This window comes from Solanum verrucosum, unplaced genomic scaffold, assembly GCF_900185275.1.
Source record: "Solanum verrucosum unplaced genomic scaffold, falcon-dt-bn FXZP01000261.1, whole genome shotgun sequence".
In the NCBI taxonomy this organism is placed as follows: Eukaryota; Viridiplantae; Streptophyta; class Magnoliopsida; order Solanales; family Solanaceae; genus Solanum; species Solanum verrucosum.
Window position 1 is genome coordinate 6,652,024 of NW_026019969.1, and position 14,343 is coordinate 6,666,366.

Genomic DNA, 14,343 nt, shown 5'->3' on the forward strand with positions numbered 1-14,343 from the left:
AAGAAATTAACATGTTACTAGTAACCAAAATAGGAAAAAAGACATGCCTGCCTGGTAGTGATTCGAAGAACAAAACACAAGCATTTACTTAGGAGCTTCTTGTTTTTTGACTGATATATAGAAGACGAGAAATGCGGTTGGTTGAAAAAGGATTAGAGAGAGAAAAAGAAGAGAAATGGATGAAGGTGGAAGTCGTGAAGAAAGTGTAGAGAGAATTGCGTGTCGTTGGAGTGAAGTAGAAATAATGGAGAGCATAAAGTGCGGATCATGAAGCTCCGATCCATGGCTTCCGGACCACTGCCATTTTTCTTTCTTTATTAATGATATTTCTTTAAAAGGATAGGGTCTCTAATTTACTTTTAGGGTGTTTGAACAATATTGGATTAAAAATTATACAATTCTAGTGTTCCAAAAGATAATTTGACATAGAAAACAACACCTCCATTGTAAATTGACACTTCTTTGGATGGTCGTTGTCCATTGTATTGTATTATATCGTTAGTTTAAATATAATATTTATTTTGATGATTATTTAAATTCTATTGTATCGTTAGGCAAAGGCGGAGCTAGGTGGGGTTCATGAGTTCGGACAAATCCACTAACTTTTTCGTAGACCTTATATTTGTATTAAAAAATCCAAATAAATATATGTTATTATCACGTGAACCCCCAAACAAAATTAATTTAGAACCCTAAACTCCTAATTTTGGCTTCGCCTCTGATAATGACAAAAAACGATACAATTTATTCAAACACTATATTCATTAAAATAATACAATACAACACAATACTATATTTTACGAAACATTACGTTACAACCATCCAAACAAAGAAGGTATCATTTCATGAAATTAGAAAGTACATCAATAAATAAAATGATATCAAGTGTGCATAACTTTAATTAACAAGAATCTCACTCATTTTTTTTTTTACATTATTATAATAGTTATATCAAAATATAACAATATATCTTGATTCATAAAAAACAATTATTAGAAGATTTTTAAAAAAAACTTAACAATCATGAGAAGATATTATAAAGTATCTTGATTCTTCTTTATATGTTTTAGACAATAAATTGCCATTGATATATTAATTTAGATTATAATTTTTGAAGAGACATATAACAAAACTTAATTAAAATTTATGTCTCGTTATCAAAAGAGAAAAAACATAAAAGAAAGATACAAGTAAATAAGGTTTTAGGCCGATTCAAAATTTAGATTAAAGAGCATCGAAATATAAAAAATTAAAATAGAATAATAGCAAGGACAAATGGTTAGATAAAAGGTGAAGCAATCACAATATGCCAAAATGATGACCTTTGCTGACTCCTACCAATCCTTCTCATCATTTAGATTTTGGTTTAAAGAATATGCTTTACAGATCCTATTATCTATCTGAATTTATTAAGAGTAAACAAGTTATAATTTTTTTGTTTTTAAATGCTCATACAAGAAGGGGAAAAAACTAATTACTTTTCTGAAATTTTAATTGGTCGGAGCCATATAAGATATTATTATTCAACTTAAATACTTTAATTATCAACCTTCAAATATTATTTTGTTGCCTCTCAAAAAATCCAATATAAAAAAAGTATTTATCTTATATCAATATTTTTTCTATAATCTTATGAATAAAGACACATTTATTTAGTTAAAAAGAATATTAGTATGGCCAGTGGCGGAGGCAGGAATTCTATCAAGGGGGTTCAAATAAAAAAATTGTTGTTGCCTGGAATCGAACCCGTGACCCAAAGCTCACATAGGCTGAATCCTGACCCCCATAAACCATTGAGCTACTCCTTTGACATATGCTCAGGGGGTTCAATTTTAAATATATACACGTACACAAAAAAATTGATCTTATATATATAGTGTAATTTTTTTTTCGAGGGGGGTCGGATGACCCCCTGGACACACTATAGATCCGCCCCTGAGTATGGCCTTGTAGAAACCATTTTCTAAGAATATCATATATTAATAAGTTATGATTTGTTTACTAAAAGGATTATTGATCACAAACATGTGCATTCTCTTACGGCACATTATACTTCACTTATAAAATTTTCTGAACATATATATTATTGCATTTCGCAATGAAATATTCCACCATGGCATAAAACAAAAATATAAACATTAAAAGTCGGTTTTTTAAATATAGAATTATCTCCAAATGACATATGAAGAAAGTAAATACTCTCTTCATTCCTATTTATATATCGTTCTTATTAAAAATAAATGATTCTTAATACTTGTCATTTCACAAAACCAATACATAAACAACACTATATTTCCTATTTTATCCTTGAGAGTTATTAGTCTTAAAAATATGAATTTAACCAACATAAGAAAATTCAATGATTCATTCATGTTCATTGGTCAATTTAATTAATCAAAATAAATTAATTTATGTTTATTTATTGAAAACTTGACTTCAAGAAAACACTAAATAAAAATACAATAGTAAAGTTACTTAGTTTCTTTAAGGGACGTGAAATTTAAAATGATGACATATAAATAGAAATGGAGGGAGTAAGAGAAAAGAAGAAGACTCAAGTGTAAGTGCAACAGATGGAGTTACATTAGAGGTTTCAGTTTTGAGCCATAGGTATAGAATAATTCCCTATTCAGGATCTTACACGTAAATTCAAATTAATCGAGTTCCAACACTCATTCATATAATTAGTGCATTGAGAAAATTAATTAGGATAATCAAATGTTGCTTATAAATAAAAAAATTAGGACTTAGGGCTATTCTTGACCATTTTTCGTTTTATGGTACTCGCTAGTTAAATCTTGCAAAAAAAAAAAAAAAAAGAAAGTAGTAAGACATTCTATTAAGGTAGCGTTTTCCCTCTCTTGCTATATCCTCCTTTTTCTGTCAGTGACATTGTTAAAGATTGATTGTTTCATTCAAATATGAGGGAAATCGTAACTATTCAAATTGGGAACTACGCCAACTTTATTGGCTCTCACTTTTGGAACTTCCAGGTAAACCCTTTTACTGCTAACCCTCTAATTCAAGAAACACATCACTTTTGTTTACTTGTTATGGTTTAATTAAAAATATCTAGGTTTATCGAATACCCATTTTCTTGTCGCTCAGTTCAAGATATTCAAGAAGCACATCAATTCTTGATTTTTGTACCTTCCTTCCATGTAATATCTTATTCTAGCTACAGCTATGGGGCACTGCGCAAAGAAACAGATTACTTCTGTGTAGGTTTGTCGAATACCCATTTTCTTGTTTTGAACAGACGCTGAGTTCAAGATAGTCCTATCTTGCATTCAAGAAACAGATCAATTCTTGATTTTTGCAGCCCTAGTTGAGGCCTTTTTGGCTTAAGTGACCGTTTTCCCTCCATGCAAGTTATGGGGCACTACGGAAATAATAATGTGGGACGTTAATGGATATACTAATTCACAATCTAATAGAACCGAAAAAGAAAGAACAAACTGAACAAAATTTCCAAGCAATTGTATGATAGTTTTTTTTTTTTTTTTTCTCTTTGGTAATCATCTTATGTGCTATTATATTGGAAACCAAATGAGTTAAATAACAAAATCATTAAGTCAGACACCTGGTGGCAGGGGAGTTTGTGAAGCACCACATTTGATCATTTAAAGAAGGATAAGGATTATGATTGTACCTCCATCCACTGATTTGAGTTAATGTGGATTCTCTGTTATTTTCAGGTTGATGATATTTTTAATTTTTTAATTCTTCTTTGTTTTCCCTCAACTCTCTTTTCTTGTATAAGTTCCTACTGGGAATAGTTGAATATGTTCCTAATGGTTGTAATTCAAGATAATAGGCTGCAGGTTGGTCAAATACTACTGATTTTACTGACTAATATTTCTTACTCAATATTGAACTTTGAAGGATGAATTACTTGGATTGGCTGAAAGCCCTGAAAGTGATCAAGTATTCAAAAATCATAGCCTTGATATGGATGTGTTGTATCGTACTGGGGAAACTCAGCAAGTGAGTTATCTGATCATAAACTATATAGTGGATTTTGTCTTTGTGATATAGCTATCACATACTTAGAGTTACTCTTTCACGTTTTTGGCATGTAGGGTCTCCTTACATACACCCCTCGAATGGTCTCAGTAAACTTTCAAGGTATATTATCCAATTTTTATGTTAAGTTGCCACAAAAATCTGTTTTTCTTAAGCACATGATTTGGGGTTTATTTTACACTGTTGTCTTGGAATTATATTAATCTACTTAGTATTGGCTTTTGTTCCAGTTGGCAATCAGAATATGTTGGGCCTCAAGCTTGTCTCAGTATACAAATTTCTTAGGAAGTTGCACCTCCATATCTTCAGTATAATATTTAGCTGTTATCTTATATGTATATTATTTAGGAAATGACTCGATTCTGAAAAACATATGATATAAGACATAAAAGGGGAAACAAGAGCTTCATCATATTCATAGGTATGTTCACAGTAAACATGAGTACATGACAACAATTGAGGAGCTATTTGTGATGCTGAGGTTCCAAGTGTCTCTTTAATTAGAACTGTACTTCCATAAAGGATCAGGCATGTTGGAGTTATTGGTTTATCTGCAGCCCAAAATATTGCACATGGATTTTACTGCCTATCAGACTCTTCCTACTTTTGTTCTGTTTCTTGTTTTAAACCCCTCCCCCCCATTATAGATTTGGTGAACTCAAACTGGTTTCTTATTTTTACACTTTTGCCGCAGACTTGCACCTTAGGTAGCTTTGATGTTCTTAATTGTTGAAATGAACAACTTATGATTGAAGAGTTGGTCAAGCCCGAAAATACACTGCTTGGTTTTTTCTGTTATACCATGTATACAATATTCAAATTATAATTGTATAGGCTTAAACCTCAAGCTTATCTACTTCACTTGTGTCATTCCAACTACTCATCTGTTGACAAAAGGAACTCGTTCTCCATGAATAGACATGCATATTATGTCATGTCATGACTTGAACAAATACATGGCCCTACCACATTCTTACCTAAGTTATGGATTGTTCTGCTGTCACCCATTCGTGAAACTGACAAGCAAAAGAAGAAAATAATATATTTTCATATTATGCTAGAGAATAAATAGATCCTCACTCAGTTAGTTGATCTGATGGATGGTCTTTTGCACATCTGTAACATGACAGGGTCCCTTGGATCTGTGAGTTCACGTGGATCGTTGTACAATCAGATCCAAGCCAAAAACATGGATGTTATGACATGGTGAGACTCTAAAACCTTTTTGTTGTTTAATCCATTACTCTCTGTTTAATAATATGCCACAAAGTAAATAAGGAGTGACATGTTCTCCCGCTCGCCCAGCCCTCCCTGTCTTAAACATAGAAAAAGTGAAAGAAGGGAGAAGAAGATAGTTCAATAGAAAAATAATACAACACAAAGAAGGGGTCTAGACTTGCAGCTGTTTTGTTACATCTCTTTCCTTAATAAGTGCTCCTTTGATTCACACATTCTTTCTGCTTGCTGATAGAGCTTTGGAAATGGTTGTTACAACAATAAAAGTGTCATTCCATTTAACTATTTCAGCATCCCTGTGTTTTATATCCATAAATCATGATAAATGAGCCTTCTGCCTTCTGCCTTCTGCTTTTGTTTACTACCTTCAAATATATCACTCCTGGTGTTTAAAAGTGTAATTCATGGAATTGGCTTATGCCTTCAGTGATCCTGATCATTGCAGAAGTTTAATTTGGTAATTACTTTCAAGATACTGATCATGTTAGGCAAACCTTCATAGTCTAATAAGTATTTACTAGTCCAGTTTGGTGATAAATCATAGCATTTCACTGACTGATTCTGCATCTGATGGCCAAAATTCCCTTTTCTACAAGCAGTCACATTCATCTATTAAGTAAATTCCAAGTTCCAGCTATCTACACATGAGAATTTTATCTTTACCGTATATCGGGGCTTCCCCACATTGATAAATATATTACTTTATCTGTATATAGAAAAGAGAATACCTCTTTGCAAGAAATGTAGGAGTAAAATAAATATGTTTCTTTTTAGACTCTTTACATCCATCTCATTTTCCTGGAACATTCTTTAATCTCCAATTTGTGATTGCCTCTTTTGTTGCCCTTAGTATCACCCGTGCTATGTTAAACAACAAGAGTACAGTGTTCCAATTTCTGTTGCAATCCTGCAATGAAGCAGGATGATCCGTCTTCCCTCCCATGTTCCTTACACAGGAAGCACCAAACATTCATCGCCATTTCTGCAACTTGTTTGCTGATAATAATGCTCCCACACTGCAGACCAAGTGAAAATTGATTTTGTAGTTATATTGAACAACTCACTGGGATTTTCGGTGACCCTCTTCTGTTCCAGTTTGTTTCTCTTTCAGTTTCAACAGACAAGTTTGAGCTTTACAGAATGTTATTAATTACTCCCTCCGTTCAATTTGTTTGTCTGGTTTTGACTTGACACAAATTTTAAGAAAGTAAATAAGACTTTTGAATCTTGTGGTCTTAAACTAAAGATATGTAGAATTTACCAAAACGTCCTTTAATCTTGTGGTCTTAAACATGCCATGTGGAAAATTGAAATTAAAGAGTTGCTGAAAAAGGAAAAAGACAATTCTTTTTGATGCAAAATCAGTATAAAAGCAAGTAATCAGTACCAAAAATGTCCGTCTCCTCCTCATCCAGAAGATGCAAAATCAGTATAAAAGAGGCCTCCTTGATCAAAAAACTTTATGAAATAATCAATAAGAACCAGCAGGACATTTGCATATCCTACAGTACATTACTTGTGATGTTGGAGGAATATTTCAAGAGAGGAGGTGGGTGTACGTGTGAGGGGAAAGTTTGCTTTACTAATATCATTTACATAAGTTTGAGTGGAACTATATGAATGAAGGTCTCTAGACAAATGTGCAGGAAGGGCAGAGTCACAACTCATGCATCTGAACCTTTAAGGAGGAATCTCTTCTTGCAAAGCTTAAGTGAGGAAGAACAGGAGATCGTGGGCAAAGCTAATGATTTGGACAATGTGAACAACAATTCTCCAGCAGAAATTCAAGATAAGGATATCGTTGAATGTTTGGAAAGTGATGTTCAATATTGGACAGATTTTTCAAAAGTACACTATCATCCACAGAGTTTGTATGAATTAAGTGGATTATGGGCAGATATTCAGGAGTTCGATAATTATGGACTCGGGAAGGAGGCATTTTGTGGGCATCAACACGGTGAAGAAATAGATGACAGACTTCGTTTCTTTGTTGAAGAATGTGATCATATTCAGGTACTCATGATTGAAACCTCTAGACTACTATATTGTCTAGTTAGTTTATTGCTGCGAATCCCCTCAGGTTTGTAGGCAGATCAACCACCTGAAATTTGTCCCGTTCAATGATTCTGATTCCTTCCAGTGTGATAGTATTACTATTTCTGTACATGTTTGAGAGCATTTCTTTGTCTTGTAAGTTTCTTCTTGATGGTGGATGAACTTTGTCCTCACGGAGTATATCACTACAGTTCCCTTTAGTCCTGTTTCCTTCACAGTATTTTTATTTTTTGATATCATAGAAATCACCTGTATACCCACTTTGTGGGGTATAAGCAGGTACAAAACTCCGGGGAGAATGGTCTGCCCCTTTAGCCTTCTCCCAACTTAGATTCCAGACTTTTTGTCCATGGCGGGGTTTGAAACCTTACGTGCGACAAACCCACATTTCATGTGTTGCATCCTTACAGTTGAACCAAAGACCTGGGGGCAGCGTCACAATACTGCCATAATATCTTGTCTGCTGTCACATTGGTTTACTGACTTAACAACCTCATTAGTTCATCTGGTCTTCAACAGTTCTGTTATAGCAGTTTGAGTATCAGCAATGCGACTCTATATTCTTCCTCTTGCTTGCTGAGATCTTGAATCTTGTGCTCTTTTATGACTAACTGTTATTATTTTCCTTTACTACCTTACATGTATATCTGTATAAATGCCTAAACAAAAATGATTTCACGGTTCACCTGCACTTGTGTTCTTTTCCTGTCGGCAAGAGTTGTTAATTTTTTTTTAATTGAATCTCTTTGCAGGGGATCCAATGCGTTGTGGACGATGCTGGAGGGTTTTCTGGTGTATCTGCAATGTTCCTGGAGAGCATTGCAGATGAGTACCCAAACGTCCCAGTTATACTATATAATGCACGTAATCCTAGCTTGCACATGGACTCCGAAGGTCGCAAGCAAGCTATCTCCCATTATCTTCACGATGCAGTCTCATTTTCAAGGTTGTCTGAGCTATGTAAATTGATTATCCCGGTTGGTTTGCCCTCCCTGAGTGGAAGTAAGAACTACTATTCTCATAATGTGATTTTTTCAGTAGAACTATGCAATTTCCCTTCATATGGTTCTCTCAGGCATACTAGATTCTTTATTCTTTGTTGAACTAAATTGAGTTGTAAGTTCGTACTGCATATTTTTCCATCCAAAGGAGATTATTTATCAGTAAGGACTCCTGGCCATAACAAATAGATACTTAATGGGTTCACATATACTGTATGAGTAGCTGACCTGTGAGTTCATATATGTCCTCCCTAAATTTTGAGAACATATCTAATTACAAGCCTGAGGTAAGGGGCATTTTTAAGATATCATGGCTAGTGCCTCACACTTTTTCATTTGCTGCGTGCAAACTTGTGGTTTTCCTCACTCAGAAGGCAAAAAGTTGTGTGTATTTTGTCTATATCCTCAGCAATTTTCAGCATCAAACAGAATCAACAAATTTGAATTCCAGTTAACTATGTGAATCCAATGTACTTTAAAGGAACCAGGGGGATTCAACAATTGTTGAGTGAAATCATGGGTGTTAAACCTGTATATTTAACAGCAAAATGTTTGGTAATCATGTGGTTTTCTTGAGCCAGTTCATTCACTTGTTCCTAAAACTGATGGGTGTTGTATAGTTTGCAAACTCTTTCTTCGCCTGTATGAGCTTATGTCTTGTTTGTGTACCTTTGTCTTTTCTAGTATTGGTGCAGGTCAACTTCTGTAACTGAATCTTGTTTTATGACCTCTTACTCTGTATGCTTCTCATATTTCTCTTATCTGAATGAGTTCCTGTGGCTGATACTTGCATATATGTAATTATCTAGGTAGAGCTTCCCAGTTTCTCTGCATTAAAGACGAAAAGCCTTACCACTCCAGTGCAGTGTATGCGTCTGCAATGCACTCATTTACTCTCCCTTTTAGGATGAAACAATCAGGGCCATCTGCAGAATCTCTCTTTACGTCTGGTGCTCTGGATATGTATGGGACAGTACAAATGCTAGCAGGCCAAATGAGGCAAAACATGGTAACTATATTGGATGTTGCCATGCCGGCACCTTCTTTAAGTGGTATGCTTTTTTTCTCTAGCATTTTATTTTTCTGAAGTCACTGTGCAATTACTTCTACTCCTGATGTTGGAAACTCTTTTACCCCAGCAGACCGGGCTCAGCAGTCCTTTCTCGGAAACTTGCAACCCTTGATTCTGGACATATCAGAAGATGTTGAAGATTTCCATGCAGTGGAAACTATGAACATTCACGGAGCAGTTACATCTGGTACTTGATTTGATCTTTAGCATATTTCTTATATTTTTAACATTTCTTTTCAATTTTCTGATCCCATTTTTGAATTGGTACATAGTTTGATGATTTGCGTACTGACTTCCCCATCTCCTTTTGGACTCCATCTACATAATATATGTCATATTACCTCATCTCTAAGCTGTTTTACCTTTGAGAAGCTCAAGCTATAGCACAGTATGCAAATATTTCATTAACTTATCCTGGTTTGAACAGGTAAGATACATCGCCGGAAAAATTACTGATTAAAATGCAACTTCCAAATCCCTGCAATGAAAATTAAGCTTTTCATGCACCCAAGGGTGTTGCCTAGTGGTCAATGAAGTGGTTGAGAACCATGAGGTCTCAGGTTCAATTCCCAGCGGAGACAAAAACACTAGGTAATTCTTCCCATCTATCCTAGCGTTGGTGGACAGAATTACATGGCACCTGTTGCTGGTGGGAGGTGGAAGGTATCCCATGGAATTAGTCGAGGTGTGCGAAAGCTGGCCCGGACACCACAATCATTAAAAAAAAAACGAAGAAAATTAAGCTTTTCATTTGCAAGTCTAGAGACAAATGGACAGAACACAACAAAGAAAAGTTAGGAATGAGGTGTTCCAGTGTGTGATGAGTACTAAACCTTAAAGGTAAAACCAACCTAAATAGTGGATTATGTTTGGTAGCAAAGCACTTCAGCATACGATACTCTATACAGAATAATAGTTCCTAAAGGGAGCTTGTAACTTTAACGCATGAGAGTGAGATGAATGATGAATGCCCACCTTTCAAAGCATATTTGATTCTTCAGTGTTGTTTTAGTGGCCCTTTTCTGTTATCACCTTCTTGCTTATAGCTTTTCCAGAGATGTTTGATCTGTTTAACTGTAGTTCTCCATGTAATTTTCAGGAAACCAAAGGGCCTCAATTAATGAAGTTAAGGATGCAGTTGAGTCTGCTTATGATAATTCAGTCACAAGGCCCAAATTCTCACACCTCTCTGCTTCTACTTGTCCTCTTCCTATACCCTTGCCTTTCCCTTTGATCTTTGGCAATATGGTTGGCCAACACGGTGAGCTATTGGAAACCCCAATTTCAGGTTCTTCATCTAGGGGATCCCTTGAAGTTCATTCCATTCCTATGGCAACAAGATTACGTTCAAGCACTGCTGTTTTGCCTCTTTTGGAAAGAAAACTTGGAAATCTTCGTAGGTTTGGTATTGAGCGAGGAGCCCTTGGGGCACCATTGCTCCAAAGTTGGGGTTTTGGAAAAGATGAAGTGGAAGATATGGGAGAGGTACTGTCAAAGATGGTAACGACACTGAAGCCCTATCAATATTCCTCTGATTCGGATTGAGTTTACAAGGGAGGAGAGCATATTTTATTTTTAAGTGCTGATGGGATAGTTCTTCCAGGTATAAGCTGTTCACTCTATTTGAATCAGTCATCTTGATCCATTTTTTCTTTCTTTTTTTGGGCGTTAACTTGCTTTAGCAGATGTGTTAGAGGATCCTTACTTTGTTTTCTTTCTGGAAATTAATGTGTCTTACCTTACTTCATAGCAAGAGAAGTATAAAATCTCGTATCCTTTTTATTCGTGCAAAGTTATAACTTGGTAATTCGTCGAGCTTCCATGTCTTATGAAATGGCACAGTAGAATGAAAAGAAGGAAATCCATAAAAGTGGAGTACTATATACATCAAATAGGATACTCAACAAATGTTATTAGAAGAAACAACAAACTTGACAATCTACAGAATGCCGCGCGGCCATTGATGCCACTCATAAGAAAATAATTTGAAGTGTTTAGTTCTCCACCCATATTCTCCGAAATCATGCACAAGTTCTGCGATATCTGTTTCCATGTCATAAGAAATAACCTTACCTTTTACATCCAAATAAAAGATGTGAGGACTAGCAGGATGAATGTCCATGTTCTGCACCTCAGTATGTAGAAATCCAGTAAGTCCAAAAGGAACTGTAGTCGCGACATCCGTGACATACTTCCTAACCCACAGTGCATCTCGACTACGAATATTGCTCTTCAGTTGCCACACAGTAATATTTGTCTTAACATACAATGCAAAATAGAAATCCCCACCTGAAAATCCGAGAAAATAATTGCCTGTTGCCACCATATCTTCAGGAAATCCCAAAGCCCAGAAACTCTTATGGACACTATCATAAACAGTGATTTGTGGTCCTTGATCAAGCCAAAAGAATACTCCGTCGACTACACCAGCTGATGGTGATTTCATATAAACGAAAAAATACAGTCTAAGAGGTACATTGAGAATTAAATTATCCACAATCCACGCATTGGTCTCAGAAGAGAAACTTTCAATTGTCACATTGGATTGTAAAATCCAATAGCGAACTATAGTAAAGGAGATAACATCTCTATTAGGGTCATCTACCTTACAAATAAATCCAATAGTTGGATCATTCATGCCGATTTGAGTTTTAGGGAGAGCCATGCTCTGCCTCGTAGCAGGATTATAAACATAATAAACCCTCTGCCTATTGCAAAGGAGAAAACCATTAGACGATGCAACTATATACGCGCTCCTGCCTAGAAAACTGACTGATTGATCAAAATTACCATCAATATCTAGTGATGATTCCTCGGAAGAGAAGAAGAACTGAATTTTCGAACGTTCACAGGTATCCCTAGCTTGATAAAAGAAACCAATTAGATAGGGTTGTGGCCTCCATCTTTGAGAACGACAACTATAACTGAGAGATGAATCAGTAATGTACTTCCGCCAACATTTCGATACACATTTAAACCTTGCTAGAGATTTTGAAGGCAAACGATGCAGTATGTTGATTACGATATCATCAGAAACCTCCACCACTCCTTCTTTGTGAGACAATTTGCGCCGACGTTTCATACTTTTGCAACTATACTATTTTTTTCAGAGCTATTACTACACAACAAAGTGCTCAACCAAAGGGCAAAGGTTGGTATCGTGGGTTAAAAAAAAAACTATACTGTTACATTGGATCTAAAACCATATAGAATTCGAAGTTGATAGAATAATGTAGAGAAAATTCAGAGCAGAAGATGGGAAGAAAAGTCACTTAGAATTGTTACTGCAGAAATGAGATTTTAAATGGTTAGCAAAATCAAATATTTTCTCGGGATTGAAGCCGCGAAATGCTCTGTTTTTCGTCGACGGTTACTTACGTAGGTGTATGGGAGTTCTTATGAAACGGGATTTTATAAGAAAAAAATAAAGTGGATCCCGCCACTTCAGCGAAATATTCAAATTTTTAGTTTTTTTTCTTTTTCATCTCTCTCCTTAATAGATTCCTTTCAATATTCTATCATGCATCTTCTTTTTTCTTTCTTTTTTCTAGTTATGCTTCATTCTTTTCTATTATTATTCAAAGATTGTCCAACTGTTCATTTATATAGTGCACGTCTTTGTGTGGAGACTAATTCAAAATCTAAACATTATCATTTGCATTTCAGTATTCTACCACAAAAAATGATTTATTGAATTCGAAATATATTGCACGTATCATGCAAGTACGAGTTTTGAGTCCAAACAATACAAGTCAGATATTATGGCTATAGAAAAGTGACTTTTCTGTTTAAAAAAAAAAAGAAAAATTGTTTTACTACTTCCTATGTCCCACATAACACACTTTTTCTTTTTTTTTTACGCAGTTTTAATATTTCTATATTTAGTACTAAAATTTTATAGTCACACAAATATCAATAAAATTTTTTTACTCTTTTCATTCATTTTTAATTGTTATAGTTTCTTTTTTTAGAGTCAAACTATAAGAACTTTGACTAATATTTTACGAGTTATTTATTCATCATATTGATATGCTAGAAATTGTAATTTATGAACTTTTCGTATAGTTTTTGAGTATCTAAACTTTTTATTTAAAATATCAAATTAACGTAATTTAATTTAACTTTACGAATTAGTTAAACTAACTTTTGAAAAACGCAGCAATATGACAATTAAAAATGAACAAAAAGAGTAGATCATAAATTTATGTCAAATAACATCACATTCAGGAATTAGAGAGTATATAATTTTATACTAGGCGGAACTCATAAACAGGTCCCTAAACTTGTTGGGTTTTTCTCCTTAGGTACCTCAACTACGTCATTTTCCTATTGAATCCTTGAACCACCCATAATTTGTTCCTTTTAAACACTGTGGGCTGATGTGGCACAAAATGTGATCTCACGTCGCTTGAGCGCGTGAAGACGTTTTGAAGGCACTGATGTGGATCCCTGAACCACCCACCAACTCTCTTCTTCCTCTTTTAACCCTAATTTCTCCCCTTTTTCTCTTATTTCTCCTCTTTTCTTTCTCTTCTTCATTGATTTATTCTTAATCATCAAGTTCCAATGTCGAAGTTATCTTGTTCATCGATTTCTTCTTCTTCTTCTTCTTCTTCAAGTTAGAAGTGTTTTGGGGGGAAAATGAAGGGGTTTTAGGTTTTAGGTTTTTAGGTTTGGAAAATGATTAAGTGGCGCTGACGTGTAAATGGATTGAAGTTTGATTGGTTGCAATTTCCACGTGGGAAAGGTGGATCTCACGCGCACAATCAATAAAAAATATTTGCGGAAGTTTTGTGCCACATAGCCACGGTGTTTAAAAGGAATAAATTATGGGTGGTTCAAGGATTCAATATGAAAATGATGTAGTTGAGGTACCTGAGGAAAAAACCCCAACAAGTTTAGGGATATGTTTATGTGTTTGGCCTTTATACTATATAGTTTCTATCAAGTGAG

General features: G+C 34.9%; 3 protein-coding genes across 5 annotated transcripts in view; 2 read left to right on the top strand and 1 right to left on the bottom strand.

Moving 5' to 3' along the window:
• The window catches only part of LOC125815344 (pre-mRNA-splicing factor 38), a 157,379-nt gene that overhangs the window by 104,275 nt on the left and 38,761 nt on the right, over nucleotides 1–14,343 (top strand). The window lies entirely within an intron of this gene.
• On the top strand, nucleotides 2,830–11,134 carry LOC125815334 (uncharacterized). Of its 3 annotated transcripts, none has more exons than XM_049494783.1 (9): nucleotides 2,830–2,993; nucleotides 3,886–3,987; nucleotides 4,083–4,128; nucleotides 5,157–5,232; nucleotides 6,909–7,275; nucleotides 8,070–8,319; nucleotides 9,128–9,370; nucleotides 9,458–9,577; nucleotides 10,490–11,134. In XM_049494783.1, the coding sequence occupies exons 1-9, from the start codon at nucleotides 2,922–2,924 to the stop codon at nucleotides 10,933–10,935; spliced, it is 1,722 nt and encodes a 573-aa protein (XP_049350740.1). In that variant the 5' UTR covers nucleotides 2,830–2,921; the 3' UTR covers nucleotides 10,936–11,134. The 3 variants fall into 3 exon arrangements, with proteins under 3 accessions (XP_049350740.1, XP_049350741.1, XP_049350742.1); XM_049494784.1 differs by having other exon boundaries at nucleotides 9,461–9,577; XM_049494785.1 differs by lacking the exons at nucleotides 2,830–2,993; nucleotides 3,886–3,987 and having other exon boundaries at nucleotides 6,897–7,275; nucleotides 10,490–10,945.
• Nucleotides 11,322–12,472, bottom strand: LOC125815343 (F-box protein At5g03970-like). Its single transcript, XM_049494795.1, has one exon. The coding sequence runs from the start codon at nucleotides 12,470–12,472 to the stop codon at nucleotides 11,330–11,332; it is 1,143 nt and encodes a 380-aa protein (XP_049350752.1). The 3' UTR covers nucleotides 11,322–11,329.

Excerpts from the sequence above, each read along its gene's own strand:
- LOC125815334 (XM_049494783.1), top strand. The coding sequence starts at position 2,922 with ATGAGGGAAATCGTAACTATTCAAATTGGGAACTACGCCAACTTTATT. Across the intron at positions 5,233-6,908 it reads AACATGGATGTTATGACATG|GAAGGGCAGAGTCACAACTC; the intron begins GTGAGACTCTAA and ends ACAAATGTGCAG. Across the intron at positions 8,320-9,127 it reads TTTGCCCTCCCTGAGTGGAA|GTAGAGCTTCCCAGTTTCTC; the intron begins GTAAGAACTACT and ends GTAATTATCTAG.
- LOC125815343 (XM_049494795.1), bottom strand. The coding sequence starts at position 12,472 with ATGAAACGTCGGCGCAAATTGTCTCACAAAGAAGGAGTGGTGGAGGTT.